Source organism: Meriones unguiculatus, chromosome 3, assembly GCF_030254825.1.
Source record: "Meriones unguiculatus strain TT.TT164.6M chromosome 3, Bangor_MerUng_6.1, whole genome shotgun sequence".
In the NCBI taxonomy this organism is placed as follows: domain Eukaryota; kingdom Metazoa; phylum Chordata; class Mammalia; order Rodentia; family Muridae; genus Meriones; species Meriones unguiculatus.
This window is the reverse complement of record NC_083351.1, coordinates 70,396,706-70,418,245: the sequence shown is the minus strand read 5'-3', so window position 1 is coordinate 70,418,245 and position 21,540 is coordinate 70,396,706. Positions and strand designations below refer to the sequence as shown.

The window sequence follows — 21,540 nt, the reverse complement described above, 5'->3', positions numbered from 1 at the left end:
TTTCTAGGCTGCCAAACTTTTTGATGAAGAAGGAAGGAAAAAATTCTTTACACAGGATATGAATAATATTCTTCTTGAGTAAGTGATTTCTATCGTTTTCTTTTTAAACCTGGACTGGGAATAAACCTCAGTGATAGAATGCTTGCCTAGTGTTTGTGTGGGGTTAGGTGCAATTCCTGCCTTAAAAGAAAGAAAAGATAACAAACAGCTAACATTGCAGGCTGCTGAGTCAGTAGAGTGCTTGCTTAGCATGCTTGAAAGCCCTGGGTGTGCATAGACTTGAGTGTGGTGGCACACATCTGTAATTCTAGCACTTCATAGGTGAAGGCTGAACAGCTAAAGGTCATCCTCAGCTACTTTGTGAGTTGAAGGTCAGCCTGGGCTACTTGATACTGTATCTCAAATAAATAAACTAATTAATTAATTAAAACTCTGAGAGACCGGTGGTTCATGCCTCTATTCCCAGCACCAAGAAGCTGAAGCAAGAGAACTACAAATTTGAGGCTAGCTTAGGATATATATAAGTTGAGAGCCAATGAGATGATTCAGTGGTAAAATACTTGCCATGCAAGCTTGTTCTTAGTTTGAATCCAGATGAAAGGAGAAAACCCACTCCCAGTGTTATCACTTGAGCTCCACACACTTGTGGCATGCATTCACTCACATCTGCACACATGGTACGTGCACATCATCATCATCATCATCATCATCATCATCATCTAATAAAATAAGTAGGTGGTTGAGGGCCTGAGGATATAGTTCAACTGCAACAGTTCTTGCCTTTAATTTATAAAGGTCTGGATCAGATTCCCCAGTACTGCATAAAACTGGGGGTGATATTTTATACCTGTTATCCCCACACTATAGAGATGGAGCTGGGAGAACCAGGAAATTCAAGGTCATCTTCAGGAATAATATTAAGTTATAGACTTGCCTGGGCTTTATGAGACTTTGTTTTTAAAAAATAAAAAAGCTATAAATTTACACACAGTTGACCTGTGGAAACCAATGATATGGCTCAATGGATAAAGTGCTTAACATCAAATCTGATGACCTGAGTTTGATCCCTGGGACCCACCTTGTTGAAGGTGAGAAGCAAATCTACAATTTGTCTTCTGGCCTTCTCACATGTACTCCATAGTACCATATATATATATATATACATATATATATATGTATATATGTATATATATATATACGGTACCATATGTATATATATACACACATGCACATACATATATGAATGTTGTTTTAAAATATTTTATTAATTGATCTGTGAGATAGAAATGCATTTGTTTGCCATACTACTTATGGTAGTTACAGCCTTTGATATTTCTAGCTTTTAGAGCAAATGACCACTATGCAGGTTGACTATTCAGCTAGTTCTAGGTGCATTTTGTGTCACCTTATATGAAAATGTCTGTGAGAGTTTAGAGTATTTATTCAAAGTGGTGTAATTGTCCACCTATTCCCATTACTCAGAATTGAGACAGATGATTCTGTGATTGTTTAATGATGTTTATTATAATTTCATACAAAATTTGTAGCCAGTGGAAACTGGCTCAAAGAAAAAATTTTGGAGCTAGGCGTAGTGGTAAAGGTGAGAGGAAAAGTCAGTTGAATCTCTTGAGTTTGAAGCCACACTGAGTCTACAGAGTGAGTTCCAGGACAACCAAGGCTACACAGAGAAACCCTGTCTTGAAAGAAACAAATCTTGGCTCTAAGTTTATATGAAAGTTACAGAAATCAAATAAGGAAAGAAAAAGATGAAGGTTCATATATGACATGGATTGTATTTAAATGAGCAGATTTTTAGATTTAGTATCAATATACTCAGAGTTTGATAGTAGTGAAGCTGCAAATTTGAAGGTTGTAGCCAAATAAGATGTACTTGTAAATAGTTGGCTCATAGATTTTAATGGTTGGTTATAGGATAAGCATACAATTGACTGGAGACAGAACTAGACAAAAGTGTGGTCGTGAGGGAAAAAGCACATTATGCTTATGTGATGAAATAATCGGTCTGATCTGGTATTGTATAGTATCAGAAAGATAAGAGCAAGCAATGCGTCTATGAGTCCCGTCTTAACATAAGAGAAATATTAGATATAAAAGGGTGTTTTTCATTATGTGTAATTAGTTGCAGTCTCTGCTATCCTCATACTTAAAAAATAGAGTCTACAAACCGTATGTTTCTAGTGGAACAGCAGAAAAAAATGCTATATTTCAGCCAGGGATTTTCAGGTTGAATGCAGGTGCTTGGAAGAGGTCTATGATTCATCACATCTGTGCCGCCACATTTTCTGATTACTTTTAAATTCCAGATTCACTAGACAGTACAACTGTTACTCATCAGACTTGTCCCAGATTCTGTAATCAGATCTTGCTAGCCATTTTTCTTTCCCTATATACTAGATCTACTCTTTCCTCATACTGGCCTTTTTGTTCTCTCCCTGTTCCCCTCCCTCCTTTTCTCCCCATTTCCTCTATAAGAGGGGAAATCTGTTTTCCCCTGGGAGAGTCAAGAGCCCGTTCTTGTGCTCTGGCAGTACAGGTAAACACATTGTTGTCATTCCATTAACAGGCTTTTGTTTCTTTTTAAGGATGTTTTAATTTTATTTTATGTATGAGTATTTTGCCTGCACTTATGTAACTGCACCATACTTGTGCCTGGTACCCAAGGAGGCCAGAAGAGGGTGTCATATCTGTTGGAATTAGAATTACAAACAGTTGTTAGGCACCATATGAGTATTGGGAACCAAGCCTGGGTCTCTGGAAGAGGGTCAGTACCCTTAACTGCTGAGCCATCTCTCCAGCTCTCCTTACCACTCCCATCTACTGCTCATGTCACAAAAGGCATGCTTTCAGTTCTTCAAGACTTTTTCAAGCTCAAAGTTGAAGTTTCTTCTCCTAGTCACTTTATTACTGTTCCTGGCCTTTTTTCTCTATCTGAAACACATCTTCTGGACATCGTTACTGTTGTAATGTGATGCTTATTTGAGGTAGTAATATCATGGCATTACTCAGGTGTATTGGCCTCGCTATTTCTTCCTTTTGTTGAGGAGAAAAAGGTTAATTTCTTTGGTTTACCTTTTTTTTTTTTTTTTATCTAGTTAGATTTGACTTGAATTAACAAGTACACAACATATTCACTTGAGTTTCTTCCCTGTCATCTGAAGCAGGCATTCCTAATAGATAATGAGCTTCTGGCTGCAGTTTCACTGAGATTACAGTAGGCCAGCAGTCAGTTTGCTGGACAGCCCCTGCGAGACCTTCAAGCTCTCTCTTTGGTGCTCTTTGAATGAGTGGTGACCTGAATGGCAGTATACAGAGTACTTAGCAGTTGGTTTCTTCTCAGGGAGGCAGCTTTTCCTTATCTGAGTTACCATTTTTAGAAACCAATAACTTTTTAAACTGCCTCCTTAAGTCACTCTAGACTTATGTGGAATTTCAGAACCTGGAGAGTTTGTATTTTATTTTCACTCTCAACTAACTTTTAACAATAAGTTCAGAACTCCACCTACTAGGAGTCTCAGCCCTTAGTTAACTGTCTAGCCAAGGGCAAACAACCAAACATTTCTGTGTAGCACTCGTGACTATGATGTTGTTTCCCTATGTGTGTTCTTGCTTTAACCTATTCAGTATTTATAGTTTTCCTAATACCAGGGGTTTTTCTTTTACTAATTCTAAAGAATATGATTTTTGTCTGTTTTATTTTTCTTTTCTGAAATTATATTTCTTTGTTTGGTTGGGTTGGTTTGGTTTAGTTTGGTTTTTCAGGACAGTTACTTTGTAGCCCTGGCTATCTTGGAACTTGCTTTGTAGAACAAGCCTCAAACTCACAGAGATCTGCCTGCCTCTACCTCCTAAGCACTGGAATTAAAGGTGTGTGCTGCCGCCACCACCAGATTGAAATTATGGTATATCTTAGAGGTTATAAATTCATAAATTCATTTGATATGGAGGGTTTCCTAATCTCCCTGAATGTTGTCCTGTAATTATCTGTGGTGACTTGGACATAATTTGTTACCAAGAGCCCCAATTTGTTTTACTTTGTTGTTTTTGTTTTGACACAAGGTCTCACTATGTAGCCTTGGCTTGCCTGGAGCTCCTATATAGACTAGGCTGGCCTTGAGTTCAGAGAGATCCTTGCCTTTTCTTTCTAAGACAAGATCAAAAGTTTTACAGAAAACAAGAATGAATTTGTTTTGACCTAGTAACAAGATGGCTTCTTGTTACTCTGATAAAGTTGGGTTGGTCCTCATTCCCCTTTGTCTTATGTGTCCCTTTCAAATTCAGACAAGGGATGGCCATTTTTATCTATTTCTATAGGTTGATAATGCTGGCAGGAGACAAGTATTTGCAGTTTTTATATTGTGAGGGACCAAATTTGTATCCTGGCTAGGGTCTCTCGAGTTATTTCTAGTTGGTTAGCTCAGAAAATAGCTTTTCTTCAAGTCATCCTCTTAGTTCTGTATAGAGCAGGTTGAGTACCCTATCATACTGTAGAACTATTTGAGGTCATGAAGCTACTGTTGATAAATTTTGGCCTGTTTGGTTTTAACAGGTACCTTTTTGGAATTGAGGGAGCCTGGTATGCCATTAGTTAGGCATTATAGATAGCTATTTTGTCCCTTTTGCCAGTTTCCTTTGGACCTACCATCCCAGCCTTTGTTGAGGATAAGGGATGATGTATTCTCTTCTGTAATTGCTTCTCAGCTGAAATTGTCAGGGTCCAGGAAGGCCAGGAGGAGATCTAGGCAATGTCAATGAGTCAGTATCTGGCTCATGGAGCCAGCTGAAGAGACAGAGCAATCATGTCTGCTGGACTGGTTCAAATTAGCTTTCAGCAAATCCAGGGCTCTCTGGTTTGAAGGACTGCTTGGGTCTGGCCTGGTGTAGATTATCCTTGGAACAATTTGTAGTCCACAGCTGATTCCTGGGTGGTTTTTGTCAGCCAAGTGGAAATCTGCTGGGACAGATATAGACTAGAAACAAGTTAAGGAACTTAAAGGAAAAAATTTACATTTGGACCTCCCAGGGAAGCTTATGTTGTTAATTATCATGACAGGAGTACTTATAGTCCATTTGACCTGTGACAGGAGGATTCAAGTTGCAACTCGTTGAAGCTTATTTAGATCGTTTGTTTGTTTGTTTGTTTGTTTGTTTGTTTGTTTTTGGAGACAGGATTTCTCTGTGTGGCTCTGGCTGTCCTGGAACTTGATCTGTAGTCCATGATGGCCTCAAACTCAGAGATCCACCTGCCTCTGCCTCCCAGAGGTGGGATGAAAGATGGGCATCACCACCTCCCTGCTGAAGCTTATTTAAATCTTTAAGTTTACAAAAAAACATAAGAGTTTTAGATACATTAGTTTTGTACACTTATAGATACATTGTAATCTGTATTGAAATCCACAAAGTAGAAAAACCAGGTAACAGGTGTCTGAGAAATAGCTGAAGTAGACTCATGTTTTCAAAACAAATTTTGAACCAGAGCTACTATGGCTTTGGGTTAAAAAGCATTAACATTCTTTTCTCTGTTCAGAGGGCTGGATATATAGATTGGACAGAAATGTTTTTAGCATGATGAGAAGCGTCTTTAAGTCTATACTTAGAAGACAACCAAGGAAATTTAAAATCTTGAATTTGTGACTGATAATTGTAGTCACTGCTTTACCAGCTTGTCAGAACTCCACTGATTAATGTTAAAACTCTGAACCTTGATCTGCTGCCGTACCGCCCTGAACGTGCTAGGTGGGAGCGAGCCTGGTCAGTACTTAGATGGGAGACCGTCTGGGAATACGAGGCGCTGTAGCCTTCAATTAAAACAACAGAACTCTGAACCTTTGAAATCTTCGTAGAACAATAGCATAAAGAGAGAAAGAGATCTGAATCTTTTATTTCAAATAACTTTTTAGACCCTTAAAAGTTAATTTAAGTTTTCGTATTTTTAGATGTTTATAACTTGCATTTTAAATAATTTTTAAACCTTTATAATTTTATATAAACCTTAAATTTTTATCCAGTTATTTATCATTAAACATGTGGTTAATTATTGAGAACAGTCAGTGCAAATTAAGTTTTTTAAATAAACAAATAGTAAAAACTTACTGAAATCTGTTTGTTCTTAAATATGAAACCTGTTCACAGAGTAAGCCTGTCTATGAGTTTTCCTTTTTCATCAGGAGATCTAATGGCTCCAGAAAAATTAGGCCTGTTTGTTTGTTTGGGTTTTTTTGTTGGTGGTGGGTTGTGGTTGTTGTTGTTGTTGTTGTTGTTGTTGTTGTTTCGAGAGAGTTTCTCTGTGTATCCCTGGCTGTCTGGAATTTGCTCTGTAGATCAGGCTGGCCTCAAACTCAGAGATCCACCTGCCTCTTTCTCTTGAGTGATGGGATTACAGGTGTGTATGTCACCACATCTGGCTCAAGGCCTGGATTTCATATATGAAACATGTTAACCAGGCAACTGTTGCTAGATTGATAAAACTACAGTTAGCCATCAACATCATTAGAAATCTGAGAAAGATAAATCATAGCAGGAAATAGCAATTAAAGTGACAGAGACTTAAGACTACTTGGGCAGTTACTCTAGGCTCCAGCGGTAGTTTGTTGGGGCAGAGGTCTCTGTCATCAGCATTGCATCTGCAGCTGCTGCACAGGATAACAGGCCTTTGGCTGCCATGCCCAGAAGATCTGAGAGAGTTTCCTGTGGATGAGGATCTTGGGAATAGTGGCCTACTTTGACTTAGGCCGCCGAAGGCAGTCAACTCAACAGTTTCCACAGTTTAGGCATGCAGCAGTTTTTCCCAGGGTTAGTGTCACCAGAATACCTGTCTGTGCCTCATCTCTCTTCTTTGGAGACCTTATGTTTGCTACTAGGAACTGCTATTTCTGTCTATCATAGGAAGTTTTTTCCATGAAACATTTTAAATGCCATATTCAGTAGAACTGTGAAAACTTTTGAGTACCTATTATTAAGTATACCTGATTTTAAATAAGTCTTAATTATGTTTAGTTATTTGTGTTACATTTAACCTTGAAAACACAGGAGTCTAAACAAAGTTTATTTTTGTAAATAATTTATATTTGTATTTAGGATGACTACAAGTATAGTTTTGAACACATTAAAAATTTTATCATTTATAAGGTAACTTACATATTTTAATTATCTTTAACAGTTTACAAAAAAGTTAGTTGCGTTTATAAGATTAGTATTTACACTTTGACCCCTGTTAGGCTTAGCCTTTAAAAAATTAAAATTTTGAGTTGAAGCTATTTTAATATTAAAATATAACTTTAAATCATAAATGCAGTCCATAGGAAGACTGGCAACTTTATTTTCCTAGTCTTTGCATAGTGCATAATTATAGAATATCATAGTCTCTTGTATGACTCAGTTTATCAAAATAGGTAAAGCTTAATAAAGTTAGCAAAGACAAAGAGGCTATACATATATTCCTAAGTCAGTTTTTGTTAGCCTAAATAAACTTTAGGTAAGGAAAGAAATTCCATAATCTCTTTGCTGGACTGCTTTAGGTCATTGTCCTGCTGCATCATAAGATAGGAATGTCCCAGGGCTCCTCTGGGAGCCCTGTTCTCAGAACAGGGCACAGTTATTCTCTGGGTGAGGCAAGAGCAAACTTGAACAGTGTAAACAACTCAATGCTTAATATTTGGGATTCGTTTATGATCCTTTGGGTTCCTCTAACGTGCCCAGGTCACTTCTCTGGCTCCATCCACTGTGGGCAGCATCCCCTATAGCCTACCCCCTAGGCTGCAGTTGGCTCTGTTTCATGTGACTGCTATTCTTCATGGTCGTCATATGGCACTGGCATTACCAGAATTGCTCAGGTCCCTTATTGCACTTGGGCTCAATATTACCTAGGCTCGTTTCAGGAATTCCAGTTCTGCTATATAGTGCCAACGTTTAGCTGTTCTCCATGAACCCTTTCATGCTTTTAAAACCAGTACCATCTAGGTGACTCTTACATTACAAAGTTTGGCTGCCAGCACTAGGCACATTTTTGTATATAAATTCATGGAGGTACAGCTTTAGTATTTTATTAACAAGTATTATTTAATATGGACGGAAGTGACTAAATAGTTAGTTGAACAATTGTAGGACCTTGGTGTTGGGCCCTTGGTGTTGGGTGTTGGTTTTTACCCATAATCCTGGAAATCTGTGTTGTATAGTCCAACCATATCTTTTGCCTGGGGACAGGACTTTCAGTTAGAAAATACTCTTCTGATAGTGGCTAACAAAATTAGGTGGGTTGTCTGACATAAGACAGAAATTTTTAAACAAACATGCATGAGTTTAGAGTGATAGAAGTTATATACAATTACAGAACCAGGCTTTCAATTAAGTAGAACGGCATAAAGTAGTATTTCAGTATTATTCATACCTAAGAACTGAATTTTGTGACTAGAGGGAGAGCTCAAAATAATGGCAATTCTAGACTAGCAGTCATACTGAAGGCGAGACAGGTCTGTCTTCTGCCAGGCCTTGGGTTGCATCCACCCCCCACCCTCACCCCAACCCGGCACTGCAGACCTTGAGTGTTCCCAGTCACCTGCCCTGGCTCTCTGGGTAGTGCCCATCTCAGCTATCTCCTAGATCAGCTCCTGAGGCTGGGTGGGCCCCTGTGGTGGCAGCAGAGGTGGCAAATTTAAAGAGATAGCAAAAATGAAACTAACAAACACAGAAGAACATAAAACATTCAAGGGATGGAGACAGAAACAAACAAACAAACCAGTGAGCAGAACATAGAACATTCAGTAGTCAGAAGAGAGCAGTCAAAAACAAAACATGTGGTAACCACCTTCTTCCATATATTTAACTGGGCTTAATCAATTTCCGTCTTGGCTTCCAGTATCCAAGAACCAAGTGGGCAACCTGGCTTCTCGATAGTGCTCTAGACAGGAGAAAATAAAACACAAAATAAACCGTGAAGGACCAAGAACCAGGTGCCAAAAACATATGTTTTATGTGTAGTGTGACATCTCACGAACCCTGGACAGGAGTTTGTGTAACTCATCAGGCACCCTTACTGTCTCAGATGGAATCCTAGCAGGCTAGGACCAGATGTCATAGTAAGGAGATGCCTTACTATGTCTTACTGATGGAGGCCTCCTTAGACAGGTACTTGCTAATTTCTTTTTTGTGTAACAGTTCTGACAACCTGCTAGACAGAAAGCTTGCCTCAGAGCCTTGGAGCATCTTTAAGTGTACACTTCCTGAGGCAGCATGCTGGTCCTGGAGTCCCAAAGTCAAGGTCTGGCTTCAGAATTTGTGTTGGAGTGTTGATCTTGTTGGGGCCTCCAAAATTTAATCCCACCTAATGAGGCCACTGAAGCAAATTTTTTTGTTCACATTAAGCGAGCTTTCTTTCCTGTCAGATAGGCTATTTCCCTAAAGTGTTTGAGAAAATAGCATTGACTGTAGGAGAAAGTGAGGATTACGTAGACCCAAAAAAATGCAAGGCTAGGGGGGCTTCCAAGGATTTTGGTTACATAGGAACTTGGTAGAACATCTTAACAGGGTGGAGATTAGGGTATGGAGTGTGGAGCATGTCAGATTCCAGAAAATGGGTCAGGACATGGTCAAATTTTAAGTTATACAAAACAGGAAGGGAAGGTATTTTGATCTTATAGCAAGTTAGCTTCTAATCTTAAAATGGAGGCAGGCTGGTCCATCAAAATTAAATAGCTACTGGGCAGAATGCAGATTTAACAATTAGTTTCCTGTCGACAAAAAAGGAAGTGAAAACTACTCCTTTACAATAAATTGAATAAACTATTAAACACACAGCTGTGTCACAGGCCTGATAAGGGAAACAAAGATGAAATAAGCATATTTGCATAGCTGGGTATGAGGAGCTTTGCCTTTTCAGATACCATAAAGGAAAGTGCTGTAGGGACTATGATAAATGTAGTTTTGAAAACATCTGCTTACTTGTCGCCTTTGTTTGTTTGACTGATTTTCAAGAGAGGATTTCTCTGTGTAGTCCTGGCTGTCCTGGAACTTGCTTCATAGACTAGGTTAGCCTTAGACCTGCCACCTTTCTGCCTTACATGGTGCTATGTAAAAGAGATTCTATGTTGTTTATTGTTGTGTGTTTTTTTTTGTTTTTGTTTTTGTTTTTGGTCAGCATCGAGTTACAGCTACAAGATCTAGGCCCTGTCATTCGTAGTGGTGTCTACTCCCACCTTGAAGCATTTGTTCCATGCAATAAGGAAGCACTGGTGAAACGTCTAAAGAAGTTACATCTTAACGTTCAGGTGAGTGGAGGAATAATACCTCCATCTTTGGCTCTGTAACAGTAAGCAAGAAAACGTTTGCTCAGAGTCTTTACGCTTTATAGTCCATCACTTATAGTCTTCTTACACGTTTAATAAACTTAGGGTGTTACTAACACTGTTTAAGAGCACCTTCTTTAGGCCTGGCAAGATGGCTCATCAGGTGAAGCCACTTGTCAGGCAAGCCTACCAAAACTGTCCTCTGGATTCTACAAATATACCATGGCATGAGCAATAACAACATGTTCATGTGTGATGCACACATAATTCTTTAGAAAATTTAATTTAACAGTTTATAGGTTTAGATGAAAAGTACTGATTCATTCCTAAGGCATAGATTCTTGGACCAGAAAGTCAATATAGTAGGTACCACAAACAGAATTATTTATCAAGGCACTCATTTCTGTTAACAACGACTTTTTTTGAGTTGAGGAATTATGGTTCCTTCTTGATTCAAAGTAGATTAGGGAACAAGGAAATTGTTTTGCTATTTCATATTTTGTATTTTTGCTGGCAACTTTAGACATTGGCAGTTGGAGCCAAAATTCAAAGGACAAACATTTTGATAAAATAGAACTAGAAGCAGAAATACTTTTTAGTTTGTTTTTTGTTTTTTGTTTTTTTCTGAGACAGGGTCTCATTATGGGTCTTGGCTGTCCTGGAGCTCACTATATACAGCAGGTTGACCTTGAACTCACAGAGATCAGCAGCAGCAGTAGGATTAAAGGTATTCACCACCATACTCAACCCAGACAAACACCATTTTGCATAGCATAAAACACTTTTTTCCAAAGTTTGACTATGATTCTCGGTATCTACTTTGATACCCTGCTGGGTAGAGTCTTTCAGAGGCCTCTGTGGTAGTCTCCTGTCCTGTTCTTGTTTTCGTCCTCTTCCAAAGTCCATCCCATTTGCCTTTCTGAATGAGGATTGAACATCTTACCCAGAGTCGTCCTTCCTGCCTAGTAGATTATCCTATATTATATGTCTAATATCCGCTTAGAAGTGAGTATATACCATGTATGTCTTTCTGCTTCTGAGATACCTCACTGAGGATGATCTTTTCTAATTCCCACCATTTGCCTGCAAATGTCATGATTATCCTTGTTTCTAATTGCTGAGTAGTAGTCCATTGTGTAAATGTACCACAATTTCTGGATCCATTCCTCAATTGAGTGACATCTGGGTTGTTTCCAGATTCTGGCTGTTACAATTAAAGCTGCTACAAACATGGTTGAGCAAATGTCCTTGTTCTATACTTGAACATCTTTTGGATATATGCCTGTATATCTTGAGGCACACACACACACACACACACACACACACACACATATATATATATATATATATATATATATATATATATGCCTATATATCTGGAGGTAGCACTATTCCTAATTTTCTGAGAAAGTGCCGGATTGATTTCCAAAGTGGTTGTACAAATTTACATTCCTACCAGCAATGGAAGAAGGTTCCCCTTTCTTCACATCCTCTCTGGCATGTGTTGTCACTTGAGTTTTTGATGTTAGCCATTCTCATGAGTGTAAGGTGAAATCTCAGGGTTGTTTTGATTTGACTATCCCTGATGGCTAAGGATGTTGAGCATTTCTTTAAGTGTTTCTCTATCATTCGATATTCCTTTATTGAGAATTCTCTTGTTTAGCTCTGTACCCCATTTTTTAATTGGATTACATAGCCAAACTCTGGGCAGAGTGTAGGGAATCTTATGAAAGAATGGGGAGATAGAAGGATCCTGGGGCGGGGGGACTGGAGCGCCACAGGGAGAGCAACAGAATAAAAAAAAAAAATCTGGGCCCAGGGGTCTTTTCTGAGACTGATACTTCCACCAAGGACCATTCATGGAGATATCCTAGAACCCCCTGCACAGATGTAGCCCATGGCAGCTCAGTGTCCAACTGGGTTCTCTAATAAGGGGAACAAAGACTGTCTCTGACATGAACTCAGTGGCTGGCTCTTTGATCACCTCTGCCTGAGGGGAGGGATCAGCCTTACAGGCCACAGAGGAAGACAGTACAGCCAGTCCTGATGAGAACTGGTAGACTAAGGTCAGAGGGAAGGGGAGGAGGACCTTCCCTATCAGTGGACTGGGAAAGGGGCATGGGTAGAGAAGAGGGAGGGAGGGCAGGATTGGGAGGGGCTGAGCGAGGGGACTACAGCTGGGATACAAAATGAATAAATTGTAATAAATAAAGATTTAAATATAAAAATAAAATACTTTTTTCCTTTTTGAGAAATCTAGGGCATAAGGCTGAGACTAACCCAGATGTAGCAGGGTTTACATTTGGGGATTGGGATTGTAGGCCTTCAGCACTTTGCTTGTTTTTGTTAGTTTTTATTTTTATTTTCTGTATGAATGTACGCCTGTATACCATGAATGTTCATGGTGTCCATAGAGGACAGAGGAAGGTGTTGGCTCTCCTAAAACTGGAGGCAACGGTCGTGTTAGCTGCCATGTGGGGTCTTGGAACAGAACAGTGTGGGTCTATCTCCCTATGTTTTTTGTTTTTTGTTTTTGTTTTTGGCTCCCTATGTAGCTCTGTCTAGCCTAGGACTGGCTATGTAAATTAGACTGGCCTGCCACTGCCTCCTCAATCCTGAGATTAAAGATATGCACAACCATGATTGGCCTTACCTCAGCTGGTTTTGTATCTTTCTGGGAATCAAACCTCAGTCTTCAACCAACCTAGCTACAGTCCCAGCCCCAGGCTATTAGATATTTTGGGCCAGCTGTAGGAGTGCACGCCGTCAGTCCCGGCGCTCTGGAGGCAGAGGCAGCCCGTCCTATGTACTGACTTCCAGGACAGCCAGAGGCGCACCCTCAAAACAACGACAAAAACAAACCAAACTATTTACAGAGAAAGACGTGAAGTTATTTAATATTTTATTGGCTGTTCTTGTCCTTGTTGGTCTTTTTATATAAGCTTTGTCATACTGTTTATATCCCTAAACATTGTATTGTAAACTTTACATTGTTTGAATGTCACATAAATAGAAACAAATTGTTTTCTTCTGTAACTTGCTTTCTGACACTGTGTTGTGCCTCAGACATGTGTCTACATATAGTAGAAATACATTTCTACTGATCTGTGTAAAATTGTCCATTATATAAATGTATCTCCTTTAGCTTCTTTGTTTCACTGTTAATGGATATTTGACATTTTCCAGGGAGGGCATCTTAACTACATATTTCCTTAAGAAACCTTGATACGAAATGTGAGATCTTTACAAACAGTGTATTATGCTAGACCCTATTATTACATGCTTACTTATTAATTGATAGTCATGGAATAGGTTAAAATAGTTCCTAGTCATAATTTTCATGTTTTAAATACAACTTTTATCAAAAATTATGATGATTTGTTTCGGGATTCAGGGACTAGCACAGAGTGAAGGCTTTCTTGGTATGCCTTAGTCCTCATTTGCTTCGGTGAAAAAACAGTTAAGATATTTCTGAGCCTATGACAACAATGAAGATTTTAAGCACTTAAAGTATATGTTATTTGCAAGATGAAAATGCTGTTGGCTAAGCCAGGCGCAGTGGCACACGCCTGTAATCCCAACACCCTGGGAGGCAGAGGCAGGCAGATTTCTGAGAGTTTGAGGCCATCCTGGTCTACAGAGCAAGTCCAGGATAGCCAAGCCTACACAGACAAACCCTGTCTCAAAACAAAAAAAGAAAATGCTGCTGTTGGCTGCTTTAAGCTGTTAGATATAAAATTCTTATTTTCTTTCTGTGCTGAACTCATATGGAGAAGAGTTTTCATTTCCTCTTCCATTTGGCTTGAACTTAGTTTTTGCTTGCAGCAAAAGTTATAATTGCTAACAACCAGTGGGAGAGCAGGAAGCCCACAACCTGTGGGCAGTCACCAAAGCACTCTGTGTGTTGAAGTATTTCAGAGTAGTGTCTTCCTTGGGTATATATCTTCCAAGCAGGAGTCAAACCGTAGTCTGGGCAATATCTGTCCCATTCTCCAGGTTATTTACATTACCGTTGGTTCATAAAGCTTATTGGCCAAAACTTGGACTCATCCTTAAGAATCCTTAAGTAGCAGGTGAAAACTGGGGTTGTGCTTGGTGTAGAAGAAAACACAGCCATCCTAATTTTGCTTCCAGTGTGTCTATTGACAAGTCAGTGCTATAGAAGAAGTAGCCATGTTAGATAATATTTCAGGTCTGTAATCAATATGTGAAGTTTGATTTCACCTATTGAAATCAAACCTACTGCTTATAGAGTGAAAAAACTCTATAATTATGTCCCTTCTGCCTCCCCAGGATGATCGTTTAAGAGAACCTCTGCAGAAACTGAAGCTGGCTGTTAGCAACGTCATGCCTGAACAGCTGTTTAAATACCAAGAGGACTGCCAGGCTCGCAGTCAAGCCAAGTGTGCCAAGTAGGTACCTCTGCTTTGGGCTGACTTTGGAAAGTCACTTTTAGCTGATGTTCTTAAGTATGCCATGTATACCATTGAAATGATGTCGTTGAATATGTCCTAAGTGATGTGACACTTCCCAATCAACTGCTTTGCTGTCAAAAGCTTTGTCTGGTTAGTGTATGGTATGAACAAAGCAAGAGCCTAGGTGGGCATCATGGGACATGCCTAACCTATCAGAAATTAGGAGGTTTCAGCAGGGTAATCCAGGTTCCAGGCTAGCCTGGAAGAAGGCTAAAAGCTAATGCTGACTAGGCATTTCACATGTTGACCAATTTGACTAAGCTGGGGCTGGACATAGAGATTTTGATCTAAAGAATGAGCAGCTGTACCTCTGTATTAACAATTTAAAGGCCTTATTTACTCAGCCACTTTATACTGGTTCTGAATTCACCATATTATGTGGAAATACAGCTTGCTGTTTGTTCTGTTTTGAGTAAATATTTAGCTGAAGTATTGTGAATTCTGGATTAAAACTTTGCTTCATAAAATATTTTTCATTTTAGGTTGCAAGCAGATGAAGAACGGGAAAAAAATGGATCCGATGATGATGATGATGAGAAACCAGGGAAACGAGTCATAGGCCCACGAAAGAAATTTCACTGGGATGACACCATAAGGTGAGTTTTGTTAGTCAAAGATACAATGAGAAGAAGAATCTGCAGAAAGTAGAGGACTAGATTGGATGCAACCAAAGATTAATGTGTAAGAAAACATACTCAAGAATATTAATTAATCTGGTATAATTTTCTCAGGGTGTTATTGATGTTTGGGATTTTATGTAACACATTTAATCAGCTATTCAGTGGAGTGGAGTCATTCTAGTTGCAGAAGGATAAGCTTGTAATACCTATTCTTTTGTGAACTGTTTGCTTTGCTGTACCCCAATTATCCTGTTAAATCTTTACTCATTTAAAGAAAGGTACCAAAGGCCATTGTTTCATTGTGGGGGTTACAAAATGAATGGTCAGTGTTAGAACTTATTTCTCTTATCATTGTTTGAATTCTTTAGCTAATGTTCTTTATTGCCACCAGATTTGTGTGCTTCGAAAATACCTGTTTTGAATCTTATTTTCTTTAGTTTCACAATTCAGAGTTCTATATCAATATACATTTTTAATCTGTTTAGAACTTTATTATGTAACCTTGTTGAGATCAAATTGGGATGCTATGAATTAGAGCCAAATAAAAGCCAGTCTGCTGAGGATTATCTTAAATCCTTCATGGAGACAGAGGTGAAGCCACTGTGGCCTAAGGGCTGGATGCAGGCAAGGTAAGAAGTGTGCCTTTACGGGTTTTGTTGTATTTTCTTAATGTCAGTATTATTAAATACATATTTGAACAAACACACATCACATTAATTTTGCTAAGAACTTAACGTATTTAGGGAGTGATTCATGGGAAGGTTTGGATAGAGAAAAGGGAAGGGGACATTATAATCTCAAAAAAAATTATTTAAAATAAGAACTTTCATGTTCAACATTCTATTAATACATAGTGTTACAGGCCGTGACTACATCGAGAGACCCCTGTCTCAACTAAACAAAACAAAAACAACTATGTGTGTGGATGTGTAGTATTTCAGATCATCAGCACTTAACAAAACTTACAACTTTGTGAAAATAGAATAATAAGTGTAAAAGATTTTGTTTTTAACTCAAATTACTTTTCTTTTTTTGCTTCTGAGTTGAGTATTAGGGGAAAGGTTGTAAACTTGAGGGGCTTTTACCGAATAGAAAGGAATCACATGCTGGATTTAGAGCAGAGCTGGAATGTAGTGTCACACACCTGTAACACATCACTAATAATGATGCAGAAGAGTTGCTGGTTTGAGGCCAGCCTACGTAGTGAAACCATCTTAAGAAACACAAAATCACTGGTCATGGTGGGCCACACCTCCAATCTCAGTGCATTGGAAGCAGGTGGGTTCAAAGCCAGGTGGATCTACATAGACCAGACTAGGCTTGAACTCACAAAGATCTCCTTGCCTCTGCTTCCTGAATACTGGAAGTCATAAAACATGTGCCACCATGCCTGGCTGGAGGAATTTTAAGAGAATTAAAAACAAACAACAACAACAAAAAACTTGGCTATCAACTTACTTTTATTTGGTTTTGGTTTTGGTTTTCTGTTATATAGTTTCTTCTCTGTAGCCCTGGGTGTGCTGAAACTCTCTGTAGACCAAGCTGACCTCAAACTCAGAGATCTGCCTCTCTCTACCTCCTAAGTGCTGGGATTAAAGTAGTGCTCCATTAGCACCCAGCTACAACCTATCATCTTTTTAAAAAATTTTATTTATTTATTATGCATACAGTGTTCTGTGTGCATGTATGCCTGCACACCAGAAGAGGGCACTAGATCTCATTAGGTTGTGAGATGGTTGTGAGTCACCATGTGGTTGCTGGAATTGAACTCAGGACCTTTGGAAGAGTAACCAGTGCTCCTGACCTCTGAGCCATCTCTGCAACCCTCAACCTATCATCTTAAAATAGCATAAACAACCTTCTCTGTTGATAAAACTTCTGCATATATAAAAACAATACAAAACTTTTCACGAAATATGTTATTAAATAAAGTAGTTAGTACTTTTGTGGTTAAGGATTTTGAGTTCAAGGTCAGCCTGAGCTGTAATGCTGAGTTTGACTTTGAGGCTCGTCTAGGCCAGACAACAAAATCTTGTATGCAAAAAATAAAAAAGTGAAGCCATTACAATGCTCTTTACTATAAAAAAGTAACTTTGTCTTTTAATTTTTGCAGAATGCTTTTTAAGGAAAGCCGGAGTGTGCATAATCATCTTACTTCTGCTCCGTGAGTAAATGCTGATTCCAGGTTTCTCCATTTGTTTTTATTCATGTTATATGGTTTTTAAGAAACAAAAATATGGGGGCTGAGTTCAATTCCCAGCAACCACATGGTGGCTCACAACCATCTATAATGAGGTCTAATGTCCTCTTCTGGCCTGCAGGCATACATGCACACAGAATACTGTATACATGAATAAATAAATAATTAAAAAAGTATTACTTATATTACTTACAAAAATGCTGATTGACAAGTAAGACTTAAGTGTTCTGTTAGGTCATCTCTGTGTTACTAACCTTTTGTTTTGTTTTGTTTTGTTTTTTATGTTCTTTGAATTTCTGACTTTGGAAACAGTCCTGAGATAGTCTCCAAACCTCCCCAGTCTAGAGTGGGAAGCCTGTAGATTATGGAACCATGTAGTGGGGAGCTTAGGTTAACTCACCTTGTTTTTGCTGTCTGCATGGGTAACTACATTAGATGAACTACGCTTATAGTATTCTTCCTTGTGTACGCAGAACTGGCTGTTTCCTTAGTAAAAATAAAGACCAGATTTCTGTAGGCATAAGGTTATTCTATCATTTAAATGCTGATTTCTGTACCCCACACCACATCTGGTTGCAGTCCTGTTCTAAGAAACTGCAGTCTCAATGTTGTGTAAACACTGTTCCCCAGTTGTCCCCTGTTAGCCAGTAAAGCAGGGGAGAGAACAGGGCTGGACATCCTGCCAGCCAGGGGAGGAGGAATTAGAGTAGGAAGGCAGGGAATTTAGCTGGAGCAGAGAAAGCCATAAAGTGCAAGTATCTTGGGGATTTTGGCAAAGAGGAAGCCAAAATAGTTTAGAGGGTTAAGAATAGAGTAATAACTGTTCAGCTATTGTGTTATGAAGCTTATTAAACAGATATACTAGAGTCTCAATAATTTTAATGCTAGCCAGGGTAAGAGAGAAACGGAAAAACAAACACAGTTTTATAAAAATAACTATAAATTTCTAGATCTGAGAGATGGTTCAGTGGATAGACTTGAATGGGATCCCTAGAACCCAATGGTAAAAGTGGACAACCAACTTCTGAAAGTTGTCTTCTGACCTCCATATGTGCACTGTGGCATTTTTATACCAGTACACAGATATACAGTCTCTAAAAAATAAACATCAAATATTAAAATGTTTATAGCAGAAGTTAAGCACAAGTTCCCAGCATATGCTAGGAAGTACTCTCCTACTGAGCTGCATGCGCAGCCCAATGAGACTGTTATTTAAGAGTGGGCCTTTCTTCCCCCAGTGCACAGCAAGACGCCATGTTTTGTTTGTGGTTGCTTTGGGGGTATATGTTGATCTGCTGGGAAAATTGCTCAGTTGGTAGAGTACTTACCTACCATAAGGCTTTTGCTTTCATCTCCAGCACTTAAAAAAAAGTTATTGAAATATATAAAGTTATGAAGATAATTTGCTGAGTGCTTTAATGTACTTTTAATATAATTTTGCTGAGATAACAGATTATTATTTGGGGGGATGATATTATAAAATTCCTCCTCTCCCTTTTATGCATACAGTTAGAAGAAATGGAAAATTTTTAGTGTTTAAAAAGGACACTTTGTAAGTATATCATCAGCGATCTATTATTGTTTCAGTTATTCAGTTATTAAGACAGAGTCTTGCTTTGTTGCCCAGTCTGGTGTCAAATTCTTGAGATTTAAGTGATTCTCCTGCTCCTAATTCTCAGGTAGATCAGATCATGAGTACTTGATACTATGTGTGGCTCCCATCAATGCTGGGCATTGAGCCTAGGCTTTTATACATGCCAGACAAGTGTTCTGCCATTTAACTAAATCCTAGCCCTCTTCTCAGCTTTTGAAAAGTAGTTCCATTGTTACTGCTACCTTTGTGATTTATTTGTTTGTTTGCTTATTTGTATCAGAAAATAAATAAGCCAGGTGATGGTAGCACACAACTTTAATCCCAGCATTAGGGAGGAAGAGGCAGGCAGATCTCTTGAGTTTGAGGCCAGACTAGTTTACAGAGTGAGTTCAAGAACAGCCAGGACTGCACAGAAAACCCCTCAAATACCTCCCACCCAAAAAGAAAAAAAGAAAATAGGATTGGTAAATATGGCTGTCTTAATGCTTTGCTGGCTTCCTTCCAAAACAACATGGAGAATTGCTGTTGCCTTCCTGAAGCTGCATATTGGCAGATGTTTCATGCTGGTTCCTAAATATTCAGAGTTCCATGCTTTAAGCTGGGTAGTGGTGGTGCACATCTTTAATTCCAGCACTCTGGGAGGCAGAGGCAGGCAGATCTCTGTGAGTTCAAGGCCAGCCTGGTCTACAGAGTGAGTACCATGACAGCCAAAGGCTACACAGAGAAACCCTGTCTAAAAAAAAAGTTTTTTGCTTTATTTATTTATTTATTTTGAGAGTGGGTCTCACTATGTAGCTCAGGCTGGCCTAGAACTTACTATGCAGACCAGAGTGACCGCAAACTCACAAAACTTCCTTCTTTCCTTTTAATTAATTGATTGATTTGTTATCATTCTAACAATTTTCATTTGATTTTTGAAATTAAAAATAATTTTCAATAAAACCTTAACATTTTTTTCTTAAATAAAATAAAATGTCATTAATAATCCATTGCCCTGATTTGTGTTTGGCATACCTTGAAGCCGTTTCTGTACAAATAATTGAGATTTCTTAGCAATCCTTTGAAGTAAGTTTTCTTAGGCTAACCTCTTTTGAATTATTTTATGTTTTATTTATTTATTTATGTATGGTTTTTATTTTTCTTTCTTATCTGTATTTCTTATTTTAGGAATTATTTGCCTTTAGTCAATTTGAATTGGAAAAATGTTGCTGACTGTCCCCAGGCAAGCTGAGTACTTCTATGTAGTTCCTGCCTTCAAAGAGGTTTTCAAACAGTGGAATGAATTGATTAGGGTAGTCTGCTATAATTCCTAACATACAACTGCTTTTTGAAATGAATGACCTTCATTTTAATCTTATTGTAGGGCAAAGAAAAAGGTGATTCCTGCATCAAAACCCAAAGTCAAGGTAAGAAAGAGTTCAGCATATCTGTAATTGGTCCTAATTGGTGAGTGTTGGGATAGATTCTTAGAATGAAAAGGACGCATGATGTTTAGCAAAGATTAATAGGTGCTATGCTAAGTTGCTTGTTTTCAACTTTATTAAAGTCCATTTGAGAAGTAGATAGTTGTGGAGCTGTGTAATTTGTTATACATTAATTCTACATAGAAATATTGAATAAAAGTTAACAAATGTTCTTTAAAAACATGTTTATCTGGACATAGTTGTATCTTTAATCCCAGCACTCAAGAGGCAGAGGCAGGAGGATCTCTGAGTTTAAGTCCAGCCTTGTCTATGGAGTGAGTTCTAGGACAGGCAGGGCTACACAGAGAAACCTTGTTCTAAAACCATAGCTAAGATTATAAATACAAAGGAGAAGTTTAGAGTCAAAGAGGAGCTTCCAAGTTGATGGTCTGTTGCGGAGGCCTTCATTTTCCTTGAGGAGACTACCCATTATATCTTTCTTTTCACCCTCTTCTCAGAATATAGCAGGTAGGATTTTCTGGGGTTAGTACAAGTCAGAAATAGAAAAGAAGCCCGAGTAAGGCTGAAAGAATAGCATCTTTAGTTACAGACAGGGAGGGGGAGTATCTACGTGCCAGCAGAGAAACAAAGAAAATTTTCTGTTTTAGCCAAGGCAAAATTGAAGAAAGATATCCCTGCCTGAAAATGTCCCCTTTGTTAGGAGTTTAATTTGCATTCCTTGCACAATGTAACAAAGCCCTAAGGTGGCAGAGTCATTTACTGACTTAGCAATGACCCAGGGCAGCATGCAGAAGCAGATTTTGTGCCATGTAATGTTCCATATCCTAGGCTTACCTACTTCTAAGTCAAACATACAAACGGTAGGCAGAGCCCAGGCAGAGCTTATACTTGGCATGCAGAGCCCCTCTGCTCAATCTCAGCACCACAAA

The 21,540-nt window shown here is 38.7% G+C and overlaps 1 protein-coding gene across 5 annotated transcripts in view; it reads left to right on the top strand.

Moving 5' to 3' along the window:
• The window catches only part of Ubn2 (ubinuclein 2), a 93,002-nt gene that overhangs the window by 33,996 nt on the left and 37,466 nt on the right, over positions 1-21,540 (top strand). For all 5 annotated transcript variants that reach the window (XR_009590744.1, XM_060380163.1, XM_060380162.1 and 2 more), the window contains exons 7-13: positions 8-78; positions 10,151-10,280; positions 14,592-14,710; positions 15,256-15,369; positions 15,879-16,022; positions 17,507-17,557; positions 20,551-20,593. Coding sequence is in view for 4 of the 5 variants with exons in the window: in XM_060380163.1 (XP_060236146.1) it covers positions 8-78; positions 10,151-10,280; positions 14,592-14,710; positions 15,256-15,369; positions 15,879-16,022; positions 17,507-17,557; positions 20,551-20,593 (672 nt within the window). In the remaining variant the exon portion in view is untranslated. The remainder of the gene's footprint in view (positions 1-7; positions 79-10,150; positions 10,281-14,591; positions 14,711-15,255; positions 15,370-15,878; positions 16,023-17,506; positions 17,558-20,550; positions 20,594-21,540) is intronic.